General features: G+C 35.0%; 2 protein-coding genes across 2 annotated transcripts; both read right to left on the bottom strand.

The window, feature by feature from the left end:
* Positions 1-1767: 1767 nt before the first annotated feature.
* On the bottom strand, positions 1768-7013 carry dUTPase (Deoxyuridine triphosphatase). The gene is made up of 4 exons (XM_022807025.2): positions 5128-7013; positions 4708-4780; positions 4202-4292; positions 1768-2309 (listed from the first exon to the last, which is right to left on the bottom strand). The coding sequence occupies exons 1-4, from the start codon at positions 5238-5240 to the stop codon at positions 2134-2136; spliced, it is 453 nt and encodes a 150-aa protein (XP_022662760.1). The 5' UTR covers positions 5241-7013; the 3' UTR covers positions 1768-2133.
* Positions 7014-8759: 1746 nt separating this feature from the next.
* Pus1 (Pseudouridine synthase 1) lies at positions 8760-20962 on the bottom strand. Its single transcript, XM_022807024.2, has 7 exons — positions 20896-20962; positions 19795-20037; positions 19060-19351; positions 15048-15325; positions 12023-12277; positions 9918-10108; positions 8760-9255 (listed from the first exon to the last, which is right to left on the bottom strand). Exons 2-7 carry the CDS (start codon positions 20029-20031, stop codon positions 9087-9089), a joined length of 1422 nt encoding a protein of 473 aa, XP_022662759.1. The 5' UTR covers positions 20032-20037; positions 20896-20962; the 3' UTR covers positions 8760-9086.
* Positions 20963-22551: the final 1589 nt, after the last annotated feature.

Below are 22551 nucleotides of genomic sequence, written 5' to 3'. Positions count from 1 at the left end.
CGTCTGGGGAGGTAGGGAACCTCACTAGAGTGATCCCGGCCTAATGATTCGGTGGTACTAGCCTTTTTTCTTGTAAGCCTGTAATAGTGATGAATGATGATCTAGGTCGCCTAGATTAGTAAGTAGTGGTCTCGACTGGAATAAGTCCAACCGCTAGGGCTAAGCTTCACACTCGTCGTATATTACAAATATTACGCTACGGTGGTGCCTGTCGCATGTAAGCTACAGTACTCAAACCCTTCACAAAAAGTCTATATGTATATATATGAAACCTCTATGAGCAAGTCTCCCGCAGTCCACAACTGTTTACGCCGTAGTTACTTCCTCTTTTTGCGCTAAATGTGGCTCTGATAGTGAGAAATTTCTCCTTCGCTTCTTGGTTAACAATAGCGAAACCTACGACCTAACTACTACGTCTTGGTCTATCCTACTAACAGAATCGAAAATGTAAGTCGAAACAAAGTAGCACAGGCTCGTCTCATTGGCATTATGGCGTTTTCATGTCGGAATTCGGCAGCTCCATCGCCGGAATAACGAAATGGCTATTTTACACCGCTCTGGGGTCCTAAGCATTTTCAATAGAAGCACACCCGGAAACTAATTCGATTTAAATTATTCTCTTTTTTTATTTATTGATCCGCGCTCTTTTGGTTCCAAGGTTCCTGATCTCCGGAGTGCTTGCTTGTTAGTGGCATTCATTTTTGGGTCTCATAATAATAACGACGCTCAAAACCCTGCGACTTACTACATGTCGCATTTCTTTATTTTTTCTGTATTCTAAACCCCAAATTGTTTGTTCGTCGCTGTTTACAGTTTGTTCAATTCCTCTAATAACTGACTAAATGAAAAAAGAAAGCTTCAACGTAAGCTTTTTATCGCAGAGTGTTTTCTTCGAGCCAAACTGTAGACGAGAGTTGGAATAGCTAGCGCGGTTTTCTGGATCATTTCCCACGGATGCTTATTCAAAGTGTACTTAAATTGGAGTATATAGTTGCTATTGTTTTAGTAGTAGTTCAACTGACACAATTTTTTTTGCTGGACAAGGCTATAGTGGTGTCTGAGGGCACAAGACGACAGCTCGAGAAGAGGTGATTGTTACTTTTTTACCTCTTTCATGATGGTAGCTTCTCCGCGCAATATGTATTACTAACTCGCGTTATAATAATAATAGCAATTCTTTAATGTAATTTTTCTTGAGTCATAACTCTGAGCTATCTATTTTTTTATCATCGAGTTTCTTTTTCGGATTAGACTAAACCACAAAGAATAATAAAATTATTAGAAATTGACTTATATAAGTCAATTGACTTGCATCACTGAAGTCAAGCTTGCATATGTATACAATATATGCGAGCTTGACTTTTTTCGGAATAGAAAACCGGAAAATTTCAACCCAACGTTTTATTAATAAAAACGTCGGGTTGAAATTTTACTTTTTAAATTTTCGTGCTTAACTACTATGTAGATATGGATCATAGACACGTCGAAATGATAGATCAGAAATACATATGGTAATACATAAGGCGGCCTGATAAAAAGGATAGAACATGAATACAACATTTCCAAGTAATCTCATTGGATTCGAATTTCATTATACCACCCTAATACATTTTAAACTAATATTGTCTCACCCTACATTTGCTGTTATGCATTACCGATAATAACTAATATTTTTCTAGAAATTCCTACAAAAAGGAAATTTTAACGGGTCATATAATTTGTAATAGTACCAGAATATGGAACATATATAAGGAACACTCAGAAAGATTAAAAAATAGATTTAAAGTTTACTATAGTCTTTAGTTTGCTCTTTAACAATTAATTATATCATGCTCGTTATCTTCGCAAGAAGGTCCGGCTAAAGCTTAGGTCTCTCATAAACAACCCTTCCTAATGTGTGTATAAATACCTGTTTTTTTTCAATTGTCCATTCAACACGGATGTTATTTACTTATGCAGTCTCTTTAGACGTAGTTCTGTGAAATCATTTTAGCAAACTCTGCCTCAGGAAATATAAAATCGAGCACTACTCGATGGTTCTCTTTTTAGTTTTTTTCAGAATTCGCAAATTTGTGCGATTCGTTCTGTGATAGAGTAGACATAAAAGATTACTGACAGTTATTGATCACTAATTTATTTCGTGCCGGTTGAACCGAAACCGCCAGTTCCGCGTGTAGTTTCATCTAGAGTTTTGCATTCTTCGATCTCCGGGTAAAAGATGCGCTCGCAGATCAGCTGCGCAATGCGATCTCCCTTTTCGACTTTGAACTCTTCCACGCCAAAATTGAAGAGTACAACACCCACATTGCCTGTCGATAAGAGCAAATGAAACGAAAAGCATTGAAAGTTGTTTATTAAGCCTTATTAACAATATGTAGTATAACTAAAGTGTTAACTGTTTTAGCCGAAATACATTTCACAAGATGAGTATTTGAGTACAGCTGATTTAATCTGCCGAACATTCATTAAAGCGATCAAATTCCGATAAACACAGAGATCATTCCAGCACAGTTCATATTTAGTATTACTGTCGGCCGCGGCATTTTGTTAGACGTAAAAAATATGATTAGACCTAACGCGCATGATTAGTCATTTTTGTATTTTAATCAATATTAGTGCTCTCCTAATCTCAATCAACTAATCAGATGCTCAAGTTTAGTTAGCATCGGTAATAATATACTTAACAGAGACGACGCCTTACAACTTTTATGCATCTATTAACCCACTCATCAAATACTCCACTCACTGCAAAGGAAGAAACACGTCCAATTTACTAATTTCACTCATCCCTTACAACTTTTACGATTGATAAAATTACTAAACCTTATTTCTTTTCTCCTTAACCCCACCTTGTTTTTGCAAAAAGATAATTAACAATATTGTTATGAAAGGACAGGCTTCTTTATTGAATTATAACACTCAACCATACAATAGTGATCGAAATTATCGAGCAAGGGTGCTCGAGTAGTTATCTCATTGTTATTCTTTAGAATACATACAGACTGAAACGAAACGATAACCTATAGCTTGTTATATTTAAAGTCATTCATTCGATAGCCTAACATGAGCAGGGAGTCTGCGGGTACTTTCGTGATTACCCGGACATAATATCTTTATAGGATTTCTTATCATATATAAAAGCGTAGCAGGTCCTAGTATTTAAAGTAATAGCCAAATATATTATACATATGTTATATATATGAAACAAAGACACGGTAATGCTTTGAAACAAGCAACAAGATTGTTGCATCCAGTTGTTAGGCATCACTCGGTAGTACTAAATTTCAAAACAAAAGATCAGCACTTTACTACAATGCATTATTAAAGTGGTGCTACTTTGACTGCGATATGTAGCGTTCACTGAAAAAAATACGATATATAACAATTCGATATGTTCCGCTACTGAATATACAAAATAGGTGCGATGCGCTAGTAAACGAAGTAAAATGAAGCGATTTTCATTAAAATCATATTCCAATTCAAGACAATTTATTACAAAAGAGAGGTTTAAAAAATAATTTTTGTTTTATGAGAGAAACCAAATAAGATTAATAAATTCTATACAGAGCTAAAGGAAATACTAGATGATATTTGCATAAATAAAAGGCGCAACGAATTGACTTAAGCAAAAAATTGAGTTTCAGAAAGTAAATTTTTACTATGTAACTACATTACATTGAACACCTAAATTTTCAGCTGACAAATATTAGGTGATATCAAATTATTTTAATGTCTATCATCCAATCATACCTTATAATTACTTAGTCGCTGACAGAAAAAAAGGGACAAGTGTCTATTTTTTAACATTCGTCGTATTATTCCCATTCATCGATCACTCACATGTATTAGCTCAGTAAGTTTCTATAATTCCGTAGAATATGTGTATTCAACAAAACCACAAAAACGGTTCCAAAACATATAGCTCATGGAAATGAATGAACTGAGAAAGAAATGAGTAAATAAGATTGCGCTAGTAAGAGACAGCATACTTCCTTCGAACGTTGATATTAGTAACTGCTTTGATGAGAAACGTAATTTGATTTATATGGGCCATGCATCTTTGAACGACCAAGACTTCAATTGAATTTCAAGAATCGCTGTTTTAAGTCTATTTGCAATTAATAAATAGAGCTATTTCTACATGCGGTCATAATCTTTGTCCCTAGTATACCTTATGCATGATAATACCTATTGAGCTTACCTCGGTAGTCGTAATCGATGACTCCCGCCCCAACATCAATAAAGTTCTTCAACGCGAGACCAGATCGTGGCGCCACGCGTCCATAGCATCCCTTTAAAATAATAAATTAACTAATTTTTTTAATAAACTTTTTACATTAATATGCTTTTCTATTTAATGGAAAACATTTTTTTATAAACCGATGACAAAACAAAATGACAAAGTTGGAATGCTAACTAAAATACATTTACTCGAAGAAACTTTATTTAGTCTTGCCTTATAATTTTTAACATGCTGCAGGAGAAAGTCAGAAGATCAGCTGTCGTCTTTGTGACTGTGTATGTCTTTATACCATATAAGAACTAACGCACATTCTTTGTAGTATAGTAAGTGGATGAAAACGCGCGACTAACTATGAGCTATGCTCCTACAAAATACGGACGCCATCCTATGCCATGTCAGCGATTACACCTTATGTATTCTCTGTTGTAAACCACAAAAGCTGCGATTTTAAAAACAAACTTTACCTCTGGCACCGCAATCTGAATGTCCGTCATGATCAACTGCTTTCCCCGAGGAGGCACAGTATACGTATAAGCACTACAATTAGAAACATCAAGAACGAATACTATGACTTTACATATGTGCCATATGTGAAATGTATAGCAATAGATACCAAAATTCCGTTCTCACCGCCTCGAGAACCTCTTCCATATATATATATATATATATATCAATAGTCAATTCGACAAATTTTTACTTACCGAACCCTTCTATGATGTCACGGGAACTTCCCTTGTGAAAGGAAACAACATTGTTCTTTTTCGAATCCAGTACGTTATCGTATTAAATTAATTACCTTGTTTTCGCGTAGTTTGAGTTTTATCGGCCCAATCTTTGCGATCTTCCTAAGAACGACAACACTATTGAAGAACAAAATAACGCACCTGTACAGATCATATCCGGCGGCATTTGCAGAACCCCGCGTAGGAGCCATGGCATGCTCGGTAAGCCTGGCAAAACGAATCTTTGGTGCGGTTTTAACCTCGTTCTGGTACATCTTAGAAAATAGTCACACCGAGACAGAGATCCAAGACAGTAAGCTCAACAACAATTGACCGACGCCAAATGCCTGTAATGGATATCTGTTAAAATGCGCGCCAAAATTTGACTAAAAACAGTCGTCGTCATGGTTCACGTCATCTATGACGCTACTCTCTTACTTAGATGGTCGAAGCGCCAAATTTGAACAATCATCAAAAATATACTTGGTTATAAACAGGCAGGTGCATGAACGTTCTTGGGCGTATTTAAGCCACATCATGCAAGCGTTCTTGATTTTATTATAAGCAAACCCAACCGAAATTAGTCTGAACTAGTGTTGCAGAAGAAGTTAGAAATATTCTGTTCTATTAACCTAAAGTAAAGAAGTAGGCATGGGTTTCGAGAAGAAAAAGTATTTGATGACCGTAGATTGGACTGCCGCAATATAGCTCGTTATGATTTATAATATTAGTTTCATTTTCAACTAGCTATTACATTTTTGGCAAGTTCCTCAATAGCAACGAGCTTTGGCTTCAATGGGCTGCTGGTGAAAGAGATACGTATGAAATTGAGGTTCAATGGTAATGTTATCGCTCCTCTTGTAACGCAGCGGATGCCCTAGATTACTGGATGAAACCGTTGCATTTCAAACCTTACACATTAATATAACTCAACGAACATCAGTGTGTAGTCCCTCGGAATTACCTTAATATAACATATATGTGCCGCGCTTGCAACATAATGGAACCTGGTATGAGCAAATAGCAACGAGCCTCTATGATAATAACCCTTAATAATAGTAGTAATAATAATAACAATAGTGTAAGATTCACTTAATTAACGTACTAAAAATTTTGCTTAATAGTAATGCTTAAGTCATTAACCTGACTGTTTCTGTTTCCCACTATTATGTTATTATAATATTTTTTTAGACGGATTTACTTAAAAGGATGTAAGTTTCTTAATTATTAACAAACCATTATTGCAGTATTATTAATATAATATAATCCAGCAGTACAATAGTAGTAAAATAATAATAACGCAGTAGGTACGGGACTAAATTTGCTTCTAGCCAGAAGTTCGGTAGGGATAATCTTTCGTGAACTTCACATGAGTATCATATGAAGCTAAGTTTTATAAGAGATATTGAGATCAAAGGGCTATGTGCGGTAAGAAGGTACAGCGAGGCAGCATATAACGTCATACTGCATTTTGGAGTTAAGTCTATTTTGCCCTATAAATACCCAACCGTTTCAAAGGTTATAAAACTTCCAAAAATTCAAGAAGTCTGTACAAATTTATCCACAAGTTTGAATCCACTCAGATTGGTTTGAAAAGTGGGTGTGAAAAACCTCGTGCAAACAACTACACTGCCTTACAATCACCTGAACTTTGCTGGATCTTTGAAGACAGTGCTTTTTCGGTGACCATAAGTCATTAAACATTCATTTATTTACAGCGGGATATCATGTGCGTGTCTGAATACAAACTCAATTAAGAAGTTAGAAAGCATGTTTCACAATAAACTATAATGTACATACAGTACAATATTATATGTTGCTTCTAAGGCTGTATGCAGAGAAAAACAGACACTTCAACGATCTTTTTTGCATTTGTTGCTCCTGGCGGTCGTGTTTCACCAAGGTAACTTCGTTTATCTTGACTACTTTTCCAATTCATTACTTAAACATTTCATTAGTCAAGTTTAAACTATCCCTTTTTTTTGCTTTACAAAAATTTTTCAATAGTAATCGTGTTTCACTAAACTAAACTTCAAAAAGTAATTGTTTAAGAAACCAAAAACTTCAATAGAAGCAAAAGAGCCATCTCGATCATTCGAGCTCCGCTGATCGGTCCAATTGGTCTCAAAAATTCTCTCAATAATGGTCTCTAATTTTATGTATCAAAAATCAGAAGTTATCAAAAGTAGCTCTTTAAACCGATTTTCGATTTTCCGAGTCTCTTAAATTTAAAGTCTATTCAGAAGCTTTCGATTTACCTCTTGGAAGTATCCTTTGAATCTTTCGAAAACCACGTAAAAACCTTAAATAATGTAAATTCTCAAAACGGTTTTTAATCTGTGTGGAAATTCGTCTAACCTGGAGAGACTAGATAATAGCTACTCAAATTCCGATGACGGCGCACTGCTTTCCGCCACGGCTACAAGCTTGTTTATATCCTCAATGGAGCGAGCTCTCGTTCACTAGCTCAACCTATAGATGATGTGCTTATGAAACTGTTGAAGACCAGTCGAAGGAAATCTAGACTTAAAATCCCTGTATATATATGCTGTCTTATCAGTCGGTTATTGTAACAGATTACAACAGTAGAAACAAATGTTATTAACCCTTTTCTTCCTGTAGACTCGCTTATAACCAATTGTCAGAACATTTTTGTTTTCTGTCGTTGTTTTAAGTTAAACATACCGACAAGTTTTTACATCCAAATACCTTAGCATAAATTTAGGAAGTGAATTTATGGAGCTCTCTACGTATTATGGAAATTTGATTAATATTGATTATGACTTGCGTGTATTTTAGATCACGTTTTCTATTAGATGAAATGCGCTGGAGATAGCTAAGTATCCTAGAGAAAACTGCCAGAGCAAACAAGCTTGCACTAGGATATAATACAACAAGATTATAGACTAAAACAAAACTTTATGCAAAATTTTTGCATAGAGCTATATTGTATTCATAGCTAAATTACGACCACATTAAACAAGCGTATAAAATATCGAAGATTGTCAAAAAGCAGTAAATAGTATTGATTAGAAATAATTGGTTTGGGGCAGATCCGTTCGAAGCAAAATCATTAATAATAAAATAAAATTTCGGGGGATTTAATGTAATAAATGACGGGAAACGTCGCTTTAGAGGCGATCGAGTTGAAGTTCTGACGAGGAGTAAAGTTTCGACGGTCATAATGTCGTGACGAAATCAATTATTAGGTTGAAGTGTCGGTCAGAGTGCTAAGAATCTTCAGGTCAGGCCAAATTGTGACTGCAGCCTATAAGACGGAGCAGTTAGATAATTAGCACTGAGGAAACGACTTATGTATTGAGAAGGAGTACTAGGTAGCATTTTGTTAATAAAGAATGTTAATAAATAAAGATTTCGGCGACTTGTAAGAGCTGTAATAGAGACCAAAGCGGTAACAGTTTAGGTCTGTAGTGAAGTTCTAACATTTTTAGCATTAAATTGAGTTTACCCAGATAAGCCTATAAAAAAATAGATTTTGATCATTTTTAGAAGGGACTTCATCCAGGAAGAAGCATTACGATAGGTTTAACAGTGTTACCCATACCCTAATTAGAGTAGCACATATAATGAGTGAATCAAGGGTATGCATATGTAGTGCCTTACTAAAAACGGCTTCTGTGTGTCTCATTTAGGACTGCACTCACTTGTGTAAATGCGGCGCAAGCCCCGCAACCAGTTCCGTTTTTCGTCATCTTAATTGTATAAACCTTTTAATCATCCGAGCAATAGTTTTTAAAAACACTTTCGATTATATGCAAATCAAAACAACTATATGGTCTCACTGAATATTTATTTTCAGCACTTACTATGATGCAAAGGATTTGTATAACCATCATAGAACCATTTCACTAATTCTACTGCCAAATTGACTACCTCATAGGTTCAACAACTGAAACATTCATACTTGTTGTTCTCAAAACTAGTATAAAATTGGAGCAAGCCGATGTACCAAATAAAAGTTATTTCAAACAACGAAGGCAGAGGATAAAAGAATAAGATGACGCTATTGACCGAACACTTCGTGGAAGCAAAGTATAATATGTCTTGTCTAATTAGGACATAAAAGTTATGAGATATCTAATTGGATAACTTCCTCTTTCTTATCTTGGCGGTCGAGGTTCTTGACATTTGTTTATTATTATACTGTCGTCGTCTGGATCACCGGCTTCAAAGTCTTCCTCTTGAATCTGGTGCATACATAATGCCTTAACTTCGTGCTCTCGTACATCATACGAGTGTAAAGGCAAGTAGGCCATCCATGACCCCATACTGTAACACACAAGACAAAGATAGGGAACGTAAGATATATGTTTGCTTAAAAACGTTTGAAACTTTCTTTTGAAATAACTTCAGCTTTCTGCAGAGGTCAAGTTCTTTCGTTCTTCAAGTCAAGATAATATATGATAGGAACAAACAAGGTGGACATGATATGACAATTCTATGCATGAATAAATTTATGCGATGACAGTCATCTTGTTTCTAACTTAAAGGCCACGCTGATGGAAACTCGTCCAGCATGTCAAACAATCAAAATTTCACTAACTCCGCATACCATATATACCGGAGCACACGTAATATCTTGGTTAGAGGACATCTTCAGTTCCACACCCGCAGCCAGAAAATGATGAAATTGTATAATTATTCACATCCTTTGATTTTAATGTGAAATGATCGGACCTCATAATATTGATGCCGGACTTGGTAGAATAGTTTGGCACCATTCTGCTCAGGATAAAAAACATCAACAGAGCGCGGTCCATGCACACAGATATCACAGTAGGTCATTTAATATGGCCTTAAAGAACATTGGAGGACACCACCAACCTGTATTATTTCATAGGCGCATTCTGAAATCTTGGTTTATTATAATTATAGCTGCATCTATAAACCTAAATAAGACGAGTCCGATGTCCTAATTTTAAAATACTAACCTGTCATCGTTCTTTTCGGTGCTCCAAATATTTGGATAAATATATGAGTGCTTAAAAGTATGGATGTCCGGCTGACGCTCTGTCCATGTTAACTCCTCGTGCATACCATCCCCTCCATAGTTACTATTGTATCGATCGTAATGTACTTGTTCAAGCATCAATCCCAGTGCCGGCGCCTTTGGGATATCCAGCTTAAAAGCAACAACAGAGATATACAAAGAACTATTCAACAATATTTATATACCGAACAATTCGTTTACAGGTTCTATGTATAATCAACTGAAGTAATTCGGCAAAATGTACATTATGATTTAACACGTATTCTAATAAAGAACGAGATAAATGCAGAGCAAACTAAGTATGAATATTGAAACTATGTGAAACTATGTGAAAAGCTATGTGCTATGGGACATAATCCTGCAGGGCCAAACAGTAGCGTAAGTAATAATTTACACAACAGGCATTAAATGTTGCTAGCTTCAAGGGACAACGACATTTCAATTTGCTTAAATGAGTTGATCAACATGTCACAGATTTCGCTGTAATATGGTGTTACTCAAAGTGTAGCAGCAATAGTTTAATTTTTGATCAGTGATATACGTCTCATGCAGATACATACATGAAGCTCAAGTCGTCTAAGGTCCTTGCAAGTGTGCCTAAGATACCTAGGTTATTTCACTCAGCCCACCGAGTGACATTAATAAAACATTTATTCAATGGTCAAGATCATGAGTTGATGATGTATTTTTGTTTGAAGCGCTAATTGTATTATAGGAATATTATTGACAAATTTGAAAGCTCGAGGCCACATTGGTTCCTTTGCATTATATGTAATTCGAAGCGAAGATTGCGAGGTTGAAAATTTTATCAAGCCACATACCGTATCGGTACTATCCAAATACCCTGAATCAGAAAGTATGTTTCTTTCTTAAAGTTTTATGCCGTAATTAGTGTTATATGAAGCCATTCGAAGAACTTTTCATATATATATATATATATAACTGCACTAAGGGGAAGATTAAATGTTCCGTGTTGAACAAGCTTCAGAGATGAACGTTTCAAAAAATGAATTTTCGGCATTTTCTTTCCGTTTTCGTCAGAATTTAAAAGTGTCGCCCTTTTGAGTTCCAAAAAGACCACCTTAAGCTATTTTTGATATGGTTGTCAAAGATTCCCAAAATTGGTAATCGAGGTTTCGAGTAATTTAGTGAAGATGCTTGGTAGTCAATTCCATTCCCCATCATAAGTCAATAGAAACCACCGGCCTATAAACTGTGTGCATATCACATACACAAATATTATATCTAATTGTACGGTAGTATGCATTAGCCTTATAATCGTTTTCAAATCTAATTTAAATTGACGTTTGCTCGCCACTGTGAGCAAAAGATATGTTTCTTAATAACGGCGCAATAAACCACATATCAGAAGATTATCAGGTGTTAGTTTTTGCGCAGAGTGAAAATCTCCTTATTTTAATTTAAACTACAAATTTGGCCTCCAAAACCAAAGATTCGTCAAAAACAATCTGCAAAAATATTGGCCCGGTATTACTAAGCTACAATAGTTTTAAGTTCTCTTATGTAAGAGTTTACAAATTCCAATAAACAGCTAATTTAAAAGTCCTGCTATTTTGGTACTATTCGCGAAGTAATCCTGCCATAAAAAAATAATCAGCGAAATCAGAGTATTCAGGTCAGCAAGTTGAACTTCATTACTTCGCTATAGTTGTGTTGTGGTTCTGTTTGCATTAAAGCATACGGTCACCACTGTCTTTCTAAATATGTTAGTGTCAATACGACCACGTATTTACAGCGACGAGCTAGCAGAGCATGCAATACTGAAAGTACACGAAGTATTGGTTTAACTAAAGGTTTTTTTTACTGGAACTATGCACGTAACACAACAATTATCTTCAATTAACATTCTTGCCTTCATTACTTTAGATTTAATTAAAATGTGCAATTAGATTCCTATATACATTATGCACAATGTTTATGTTGTCTCTAATGTTCTTACTTTCAAGTGTAGACACTTGGGAACCTTAGAGGAGTAGAAAAAATTTTAAATATTAAGTAGTGAGGTAAACTACTATGATTCCGCACCTTTTCAGGACCCCAGGCACGCTTAATAATGCTATCTTCTGTATTGCCGCGCATAATAGCAATGACAAGCCCGATCATTTTACGGATTTGGTGAAGCATGAAGCTTTGACCTTTGACGCGTATTTGCACATACTCGAAATTATCAACGAGGAAGGGCTGACTGCATTCAATCTCCTTAATATACCTCATCGCAGACGGATCATTAGACAATTTCCCTGCCGTAAAGTTGTGAAAGTTGTGACTGCCCAAGTATAACTGAAATTGGAAATTAAAGAAGTTTGTAAAATCGGTAATGTTGATCTAGTTATTCTTTCCTGAGAGGTAAAATTATTTTCTTTTAATAGTGTTTCATTAGTAACAGAGCTTTCATTATACTATGTACTATGGGAACTCTGCAAATATAAGTTAGTCAACTAGACATGCTCACCTGTAGAACAACTGACTTTTAAAGGACCTTTCGTACCCTGTTTCAAGTTCCGATTAAATGAAGAACTGCATATCTGCACTTTATATAGAATAATTTATTCTTATTTTGTTTTGTATTCAGTTATATCAGTTCATAACGATAAACGCAAATAATTGTTTTTCATGGCTAATGCTTTCTTCTATGAAATATTAAAAAAAAAAAAAACTTCCTTTGGATAATTATTAACGTTGTGACGTATTAACAGCCTGTCTTTGTTTCATTGCTTCATATGAAATAATTCCAAAACAGAATCGCTAACAGTACTACTTGTCCTGGTACTAGTGGTAAAATTTGACATTACTTTCAGTTAACGAATGCTGGAATATGTCGCGAGGGGTATTTAGTTGTAAATATTAGCCCTCTCTAAGAAACATATATAAGAATAAGAGGAATCACGAAGCATTGCTTTCCGCTTGCTTATATTTTGTGCACTATATAAAAGCATGTCTTCGCGCAAAAAGGCTCATGAAATAATTATGGCGACTTTTTTATTAACTCTGCCAAGCACAAAGCGTAAGACTTATGCATGTATGTAGTTGGCCTTCTTTTGAAAGGTTTGTCTGATATTCATTAGGATAGAGTAAATTCTCAACTAGAAAGCGTCCACCGTGAGAAAACACTATTTATATGTTGAATGTTGGAAATTTCGATGGACTTTACCGTTAGATCGCTCTTATTACTGCCCCGTATTATTATATTAATCGTTTCTCGTGTTATATCATAAACTGCGTACTCTTGGTAGAGTACACAGTACGATATAGTTTGTTACTTTATATAGTAAAAAATTGGTGGTCCAATTGGATGCTACATCTTATATATATATATATATATATATATATATATATAGGTGCACTACGATTAAAAAACTTTTGTACTGGAAAAGAACTGACCGTTTTACAGCTAAACAGCGATACTCGATATCAGGTAGTGAATTTACTAAAACTATTTAGGCCATATGATTACAGATTTCAGATTTACGGGTTACCATTACGTTACACTGCGCCATTATATTACGCAGAGCGTAGCCCTGCAAAGGGCTCCCTGTTAGAATAATGGAATTTTTAAATAAGTACAAAAAGTTTCACCGACTGGGTATCACTGAGGCGAATCTTAAGACCAAAATGAATGTATCATGGCAGATGCTACAGTATGCAATATCGTTAACTCTGGGCAAACGAGGGCCACAAATTGCTATTCAATATTGTTAAGTATTCTAATATTGTTTATTAATTATAATATTATCTGTTTCGTTGTTTTGTGCTTTTTTATTTATTTAGGAAAAGTAAAAAGATTGCATCATTGAAGCACTGATATCGCAAAAATTTACAAAAACATTTTATTTGTAACACCATCTGATCTTTACTTATTCTTATATACTTAATTTTTCATCAACTTGAAAAACTGCTGATTTTCTTAAAAAAAAACATGCACTGAAACTTTAATTAATAAATGCAAAACTAACAAAGATATTACATTATCTTTATTCATAGTAGTAACGTTTATCTTATATTAATATGTCACTGATGTACTAAAAATATTACTTGCTTACAGAGTACTCGATTATAACATTTATCGATTTCTACGGCAGGAAGTTATACAAAAGCCACACTAAAAAGCAAAGCCTTTGAGAGGAAAACATTATAAAATTTGCTTTTTTTTACCCAATTAAATCGCTTTTCAAGTTTGGATGTAGAATTGCATATTACGATGTTCGCAACTTTGTTGGGATGAAATCGATTCAGTACATTCTTAGAAAAAGATCTTAGAAGATACATGATTATCGTTATACTGTGATATCAATCTGCACTTACTACACACTCAGTATCCTCTAGCAAATAGGTCTTATACTACCTTCACTGTTTTTTTTACATTTACAGTCAATTGTTGCTTTAGCCAGTTCCCTTGCGTGCCTGAGGCAGCAGTGGACCTCTCCTGTGTAACTAGAATAATAGCATCTTCCTTCTCGACAGCTACACCCTTAGGCATCTCAAAAGAAACAAATTCGCTGTTTCAAATACATCGAGTGAAGTTAACACTTGTGCATTTCCGTAAAACTCTTAGTAAAATACTAGTCAGCATAGCCCCCTGGTACATCTAGTATAAACTAGAATATTGGACTTGAAATTCATTTCATAACAGTAATAAATATATATATGCTTTGTTATATATAGATCCACTTTATTCCTATATGCCTTGTGGGATTAGAGGCCTTGTAAAATTATAAGTGTTCAGAATTGTTCAGAACAACGTAGCTTACTTCACTTGAGAAAGAAAACTAAAAACGAAAGTGCCTAATATTTTACCTTAGGTCACATATAACCTAAATCATTTTAAACATATATATATATATATATATATATATATATATATATATATATATATATATATAATGTAAACAAAGTACATTAAAAAAACTCGCGTTGATTCTATTACTAAAAGTAGTGTCTGTAGTTTGTTGAGAAGTATATAATGTTATATTTACGTAAGCTTAATAGAACTTTACAACTTAATCAAAACATTTGTCAAAGACTGTAACACTGTACCTGTTTTTCAGATTACCTTCAAATAGCTATTAGCCTTTTCGACTCTGTCCGATGTAAGCCTGTACTTTTCATTAGCAATTACATCTGGCGGAGCAAATGCGAAGGTGGGCATAACGTAACTGTATGTCCGGGCATCGGCATTGTTCTTCGAGTTAAAATTCTTCGTGACTCTTTTGAGTCCAACCACACGAATCTGGTCAACAAGTCTCGCGTTGATGGCCCCTGTCATTTCTTCTGGGCTGCCTTTTGTTGTTGGTAGCTTCAAGGAAACGACTTGCCGAGCTGCCGACACACCTAATGAAAGAAAAAATACATAACAAGTCGATTTGAAGTATAAGCAGAATAATAATTTAGACAGTCATAGTCAGTCTCGTATGGTTATATTAAGGAACATGAGAACACATACCTTAACTTTTTGCTATAGTTGTATGTTCGCTTAAATTTAACCTGCTTATTATATCATTTGATCCTGGCATAGCAAACGCAAAAATTTTCATGTATTAATTCGTAAACCGTTATTGTTAGTTCATTACAGGGAGAGTAACATATTAGATCATTATTGGTGTATTTGATACTTGCTTTTTCAACTTGTTCTAATTCAATTTTGCGGCTAACGAAAATGTTAAGTAATGATCGCAGATGATGCTTTTCAATTACTGTCAATATATTCTACGTTCAATCCTACTCAGTCCTCAGACCTGTAACCATTAAAATCTTATAAACTAGATCATACTACTAAACTATTTGTTTACTAAATTTAATAACACGTGGCAGTCTAAGTTCGAACCAAGCGTCAGTATAGTTCGTTTTATTCTAAAACAATGGTTAATGCTACTACTGTGCGTGCAACGTTTTTTTTATAAGCTAGACTTTAACTCTTATGATCAAGAATTTAAATCGGTGCTGCTGTGTGCTTATTAAAACTAAAAGTAATTTTGCAGCACTGGTTTTTCGTTGTAAACAGTATATTCTATTGCCCAACGAAATCTTCAGGTATGCGTACGAATTAAATTATTTATTCTGATGTTGCAAGTCACCAATAGCTGATTTTTGATTTGATTCGATGCGATTTCAACATTCGAATTTGCGATGCATGGATAAAAAGGAGCGCATTCGGCTAGTTTAATGAGAGGTTTTAGGTCAAACATTATTGCTACTTGGCCAAAGTTTTTATATATTATTTTTTAAACTCCCGGGGCACACGAAAAAGAGAATAGCAGAAGATGTACAATTCATTGGAGCTACTAGAGCGCAGCCTCTGCTTATATAAAAACTACATAAGCACGCCAATCTTAGCATGTGCAAGCCATTGTGACAATGGTAAGTTTAGTAAGTCTACAATGGTATTGTCATCACTAGTAGAAATATTATCCCCATAGGGTTTTTTGTTACACCATCAGCTACGCTAGTGATGGCACATTGCAAATGTGCCTGAATATTCTGCCAGACGGAGCCGTGTAGGATGCTAGTCCGCATCTCTTTGAGTGCATTGCATTGGTAAGAATGCATATGCAGCCATTCAAATTTTAGCATTAACAAATGGTTACTATAGCAGATGACTAGCATGCCGGGAAAGCCCATATAACTCCAACAAGACTCACCCGGCTTGACCTTTTAGCGGAGCAAAGTCTTCGATGCTGTACCAAAAAGGAGATTCCGAGGACTTGTTCACACAATAAGAATAGGTAAATGCGTCAAAAAGGAATCTTATAGCCATCCTTCTAGTAAACGCTGATGAACAATTGCTAAATTATGTAATGATAGCGGGTGTCCCAAAGAATGCATGCACAGTGTAAATCAAGATAATTTTAGCTTTTATTTATATTTGAATAACATTTCAATTGCTCATAGATTCAAAAGAATCTACACAAATTCTATATTTGACTTTTCTTCCTACCACAGATGTTCGCAATTATTACCGTTTCGATTAACACACTGTTGATAATTGCTGTTGATACGCAACTTCAACAAATATTTCACTTAATGCTTAATTGCCGCGTTTATATTTTTTAGAGTCCTTGACTTTCTCACGTAGACTTTACTTTTAAGATATTCCCACGAAAAGACCATTGGTTTTAAGTCTGAGGAACGGGCGGGATGTTCTATGGTACCTCATTGCCCTATCTATTTGCTTGAAAAATTTCTATAATGAGATTGTCTTATAGCCAAATATTATTTGAATTTTTTTCGGTTCCAACCTCCTCCATCAATAGCTTATACCATTATTGTAATGTAAGTTTTCCACTTACATGTTACTTCTGCTATATTTTTATACTTTCAATAATATTTTGAAGTTTTTTTCGTTATTATTACCCCAGTTTGTAGCTAAAAAAAATTATCAGTAATTTTTCGACAACTCTGTAGTAGAACAGGCTGATCAGATAACTACAGCGCAACAACGTGATTGTTAGAATTTTTTTAAAATGGGGTAGGCAATCTGTCTTTAGCTATAGCGGCATAAATGCTGCTAAGATATTAACTGATTAAGAACCAGGAAAAGAGAATCATCACGGCCAGCTAGCTACAACCTGCAAATGAATGCAACATCAAGTAAACTTCTTAATTCTCGTAAACATTTTAATGAGAGAAGAAGACAAGTGCAAAGGTGTACGATGAAGCGGCCGTGCAACAGAATACCGGCTGGTATATATCACAATTCAAGTTATGCTAAATTTTACATCAGCAGGCTATCGAGATTAGCACAGCAGGGTACGCAATTACCACAACACGGTTATAGAATTACAGCTTTGACAGAAATGATGCAATGAATTAACATAATCAGGAAGATAAGTGTACTATAGCCGTAAAACTGGCTCGCGATAACACTATTTTGCAACAGGAGTTCTCAGAAAAATTGTAACCAAGTAACTAGCTCAGAAAAGTGTAGGTTTTCAATCAAGCTATAATATTTTAGAGTCTGTATAATTAACTAATTCGTCCTGAAATAAACCGATAAAGTATCTGTAAAGGAATAACGTATCACATAGAACATGATCGGAACGCATGAACAGCTAGTCTGTTTCCGAGCTGTAAGCTCATGTTGAGCTGGATGTGAATTGCTCGAATCAGATTAGTTAACTGAATTAATGGTAGAATAGGCTAAGCTCACTCGTCAGTCTAATAACAATATGCATGTTAACCTAGCTTAGCTATCTTAAAATAAATTTTTTATGAAACATTTTCTAACATACTGTGTTTTATTACTCGCATCCCATACAGCCATTTGAGGTCGTCGAAAGTGCAGTTCCTAAAAGTATCTAAGATAGACTTTGCTGAAGATTCTGAATTTTTCTTGGTAATTGTTACAGCAGGTTTTTGGCATGTGAAATCTGAGAAAATGAAAAAAAATGTAAGCGATATATTCAGACGAAAATTCTAGATACGTTATTTTTGCTTCTCAATTGAGCATAAAAAGAGCTGGCGAAAGCAGCCACAAAAAAGCTATACTTCAAAAAAAGGCAGCCAATCACTGTTTAGTAATACCACACGTTCTTAAATAATTGAAAGAATATTCACTTGTATACGAACGATTAGCGCCGGTTTTTATTTGAGCAAAAGAAACATTAAATAAAATAGGTTTGGATTCCCTTCTCGTTGAGAAAAGCATAGTTAGTATCGAGCACTAAAAAACGGTAACATATGATTAAAGGAATTTAATTAGAAGCAGGTGTGCCAACATCCAAAAATAGTCCCGAACCGACAGTTGTGAAATTCTTTACGCCAAGAATCACGTTTCTTCACAGTCATCTCAAATAAATATTATTACAAAACGTGTCGCCTTGCACCAGACCTTCCAGTTAAAAGATACGCCTGGACCCAAACATGTTCTCCTTTATTAGAAGCTTTATGCAAGTTCACCGTTTACAGATCCACTAAATATATCAAAAGCTTTTACACAAACGCTGACCCTGCTGAACTTCATTTTCACACCTTCATTAAGTGTAATGCACATTGTGTTTAGTCTAGAATTTGTGCATAACGTATTAATATCTAATATAGGTTGGTGCGTCTTTGACGAAGCGGCTTACCCTTATCTGTCCTAGCGGCCCTTTGGAACATCATGTTTTGTGGATTGTTGTACGAGTCCTCCGTAATTAATCCTGCATTAAGACATGCCCTGAGTAAATCCTCTTCAATCGTTTTTGCGCCAGGATTCCTCTGCATGCCGAGGTACCCTTTCCCACAGTACATGAGACACATGGCAAACTTTTTGAGTTTCCATTTTTGTTCAAAATCCGCATTTGACGAACTGCTTTTTAAATTATCTGTCTCTGAAGTCTTCAAGGTTTTGCATCCATCAGGCGCAGCAACCGCTTCGGTCTGTGGCACGCGATGAGTTATAACAAAATAAAATGTAACAAGTCTAAAATATTACGCAAAACATTTCAATGTTTGCATCAATTATTTGCAAAGCTGACCATATTAACAGACCAATCCTTTTACCGTGTCAAAGAAAAAGTAGTACAACGCGTTAGGAAACACTTGAAAGACAAAAATACTTTTTTCCTTCTTTTACTCTAAGTTATGAAATTGTGTGCTTTACTTCACATGTTGAAGTGTACTAAGGTTTAGTCACGGCGCTCAGGCGACAACAAATTTAACCGGCCGCGCAATTAAATGTTTATAAACAGCTTAGGATCTTTTTACTAGTAGTACAAAGACCAAGTAACCCTATAAGTTGAGTAAGATAAGTTTTCATATTAGATTAATAACGCAAAAACTGAAACAAGCAGGGGTGGGTTAAGTAGTCCCATTGGATGTACCTGATTGAGTAGGCGAGTTTCAGCGCTGGTTCGAGGTTTTTTTTGTTCAGCCACATCCGTAATAGTGGTATCCCCTAGCGATGATGCATCACGTTTCTCTCCAATTTCCGGCATTTTTTTAACCCCCGTGCTTAAACCTTGTCGAACTAAAGTTAGCAAGGTCTCGTAACCCCAGGTTTTAGAAAACGCTTTTTTAGGTGGCGATAAATTACACCGCGCGCTTCGAAAATTCAACATGAAATACTACAAAAAATATTCGATTACAATATATTCACACTAAATGACTTCTTTGTAAGAAGCGGGCATTTAACAGCTATATACTGTATAGCCTTTTAATCTGCTATACAAGTACGTAACTTATACCCGAGTAACTACTAAGTGTGTAATTCTGAAAGTTTGGTCTTTGCCAGAAGTGCTCACTAGTATTGCTTCCTACACAGCAGAACCAAAACATTATCTTAAATTAATAAAGCACACATAGCAAATGAAGGGCATTTCTGGGTCAGGTAAGGAGAAAAACGGCGCCAAATTGGAAAAGGTCATTTATGTGTTTTTATTGTTTATGGCTGGATGTTTGCAGGGTGCTCAACATATTATAAATGTCATATTTTGAGATATCTTAGAAGAATAAATATATCTAAGGAACGAAGTCTGAGAGCATGTATAATAACTGTATTAGATCGCCGCGAATCTTAGAAAACGTTGCAGCAGCGCTATTTTGGGTAACCAACAGGCGAAAACATGTGAACTTGTACGCCGTTTAATGCTATTCTGCTGGATGTACATGTCGTAGATATAAGTATGCCTACACAAACGGTGTGAACGAGAGAAATTCACAGTGAGATATAAAGTTAGATGATGGTCTTCAGATTAATTGATCTGAATTATAAAGCATATTGTAATTGATTAAAAAAAAAGTATATTTCAGATATGCAATTACTACATATTAGTATTGTGTATATATCTTGAACAAGAGACGGAAGCTGATCCCGAAAGAAATCTAAAAATATAGTTTTTACAGCTGGTTTCATACGTAGCGCAGTGCCAATCTTTCCAATCAGTAATCAATCATTAAAAAAAATAAAAAAAAAGAAGACGTACTTTGAGAGCCAAATAAACTAAAAGATGAGTCTTGATAAAACACGAACAGCTGAGGAAGCTGTCTGCTTTTCTAGTCGTTAGGAACATGTATCTAATGTCGCATATAGTTAGACCACTAAGGAATGAGCATTGTCATTACCAAATAAAAATAAATGATTGTTGTTGGAATATGATTGTTCAGAGATGTTGTGATTTGGGTGAAAAGACCACTTTACGTCGCTTTGGTTACTACTGTAATAATAAAAGATATCTGTACAACTTAAGACCCTGATGCGAAATCAAGGTATCATGTCTTCACACTATGAAAACACGTTACCATGTGTCAAGAAAACTTAAAATGTTTGCAAATAAAAAAGCGGATGAGATTTGGTGGGTATTAAGCCCATATTCCAGCTTAGTGTTAAACACGGTTTATTTTGTTTAGTAGAAGCTAAGCTATTTCCATATTACAGCAAGCAAATGCTAACAGTGCAAGAAGTGTAAATAATATTAGGCAATAGGAACACAGCTCCATGGTAGTAGAAAGCTATACAGACTTCTTAATCTTAAAACGTAATTTTTTGGGAACATGATATCTGTGATTTAAAATACTTTTAGCGTTAATTAACCAATATTATGAAAATAAAACTATTCTAGACCTAAAAAAAGTAAGGAAATTATGCAACGTAATCTCTGCCCACGCCATACTTTGCGTAGTAGTTATCTATATCGTCTTCAAATTAGTGAAATCAGTCTATTGTTGTACAAGTACGATTCGTATCTATAAAAGCGATGTAAACTTCTCTGAAGTGACACCTAACTTCGTACGTGCTACTCCCCCTTTTATGTACAAAAAGTATTTATTATTTACTTTGCCACATGTACAGTATATATTCTCATAAAATCACTATCCAGTTTTACTGTACATCAAAGTTTATTAATGTGCAGTACGTTACATCAACAGATGGCATTTTTTTTTCTGTGGTCTTCTGTTTAATAACACTTGCAAATCCTTAACCTCAATTTGCACCTCCTGACAGTGCTCCATTTTACGGAAAATATCTGGTGTATCTTCTTTAGCAAATCTTGTTCTTCTTGTCTCGTCGTGTCGAGTAATCGAAGTTTAAATCAGTAAGTGTGCTATTATACATGTGACTCATATCATTAAATGCAGCCAGAAATGCTTACATTCATAAACCTGGGAAATTCAACAGCATAGTGCAAATCTCCCTTGAGCCACCAATGCTTGTTAAACATTAATGAGTCAGAAAAATGTATGCACATATTTAAATTAACATCCTTTAGTGCATATTTTTGCGTTCAGTTTCTGTATCGGTAGTACAGTGCGATACATTTTAAGTAGTAAAAAGAAGGTGTCTTATTTCCTTACTGCATCGCCTTAGGTCGTCTTGGAGGATTCTTATAGCGGAATACAGTTACTTTTGTTTCGAGTGCTATCATAAGATTCACAGCATCCACAAAAACGTAATGTTATATCAGTATTTTTAGTATGCCGTTGATATGGTCAATATTTTTTTAGTGCTAATTTAGTGCTAAACGCGTTCTTTTTAGAAATTCAATTTATTATTTTTGGACCAATTTTGTTTAAAGGGAAATCAAAGAAGATCGTCTCGAGTGACACAATTTCAGAGGAGTTCTTTATTCACGTGTTATTTA

The sequence above is a fragment of the Varroa destructor genome, unplaced genomic scaffold, assembly GCF_002443255.2.
Source record: "Varroa destructor unplaced genomic scaffold, Vdes_3.0 BEIS01000005.1, whole genome shotgun sequence".
NCBI classification, from domain to species: Eukaryota; Metazoa; Arthropoda; class Arachnida; order Mesostigmata; family Varroidae; genus Varroa; species Varroa destructor.
Note: the sequence above shows the minus strand (reverse complement) of the source record. Positions and strands in the feature narration are given on the sequence as shown.

Bases quoted from the DNA above. Each gene is read 5' to 3' on its own strand.
- dUTPase (XM_022807025.2), bottom strand. From the start codon at position 5,240: ATGTACCAGAACGAGGTTAAAACCGCACCAAAGATTCGTTTTGCCAGG. The intron at 4,293-4,707 runs GTAAAGTTTGTT...ATTATTTTAAAG, and splicing joins TTCAGATTGCGGTGCCAGAG to GGATGCTATGGACGCGTGGC. The intron at 2,310-4,201 runs GTAAGCTCAATA...TCTTATCGACAG, and splicing joins CATCGATTACGACTACCGAG to GCAATGTGGGTGTTGTACTC.
- Pus1 (XM_022807024.2), bottom strand. From the start codon at position 20,031: ATGTTGAATTTTCGAAGCGCGCGGTGTAATTTATCGCCACCTAAAAAA. The intron at 19,352-19,794 runs GTACATCCAATG...CGCGTGCCACAG, and splicing joins AAACTCGCCTACTCAATCAG to ACCGAAGCGGTTGCTGCGCC. The intron at 15,326-19,059 runs GTAAGCCGCTTC...TTCTTTCATTAG, and splicing joins GGCCGCTAGGACAGATAAGG to GTGTGTCGGCAGCTCGGCAA.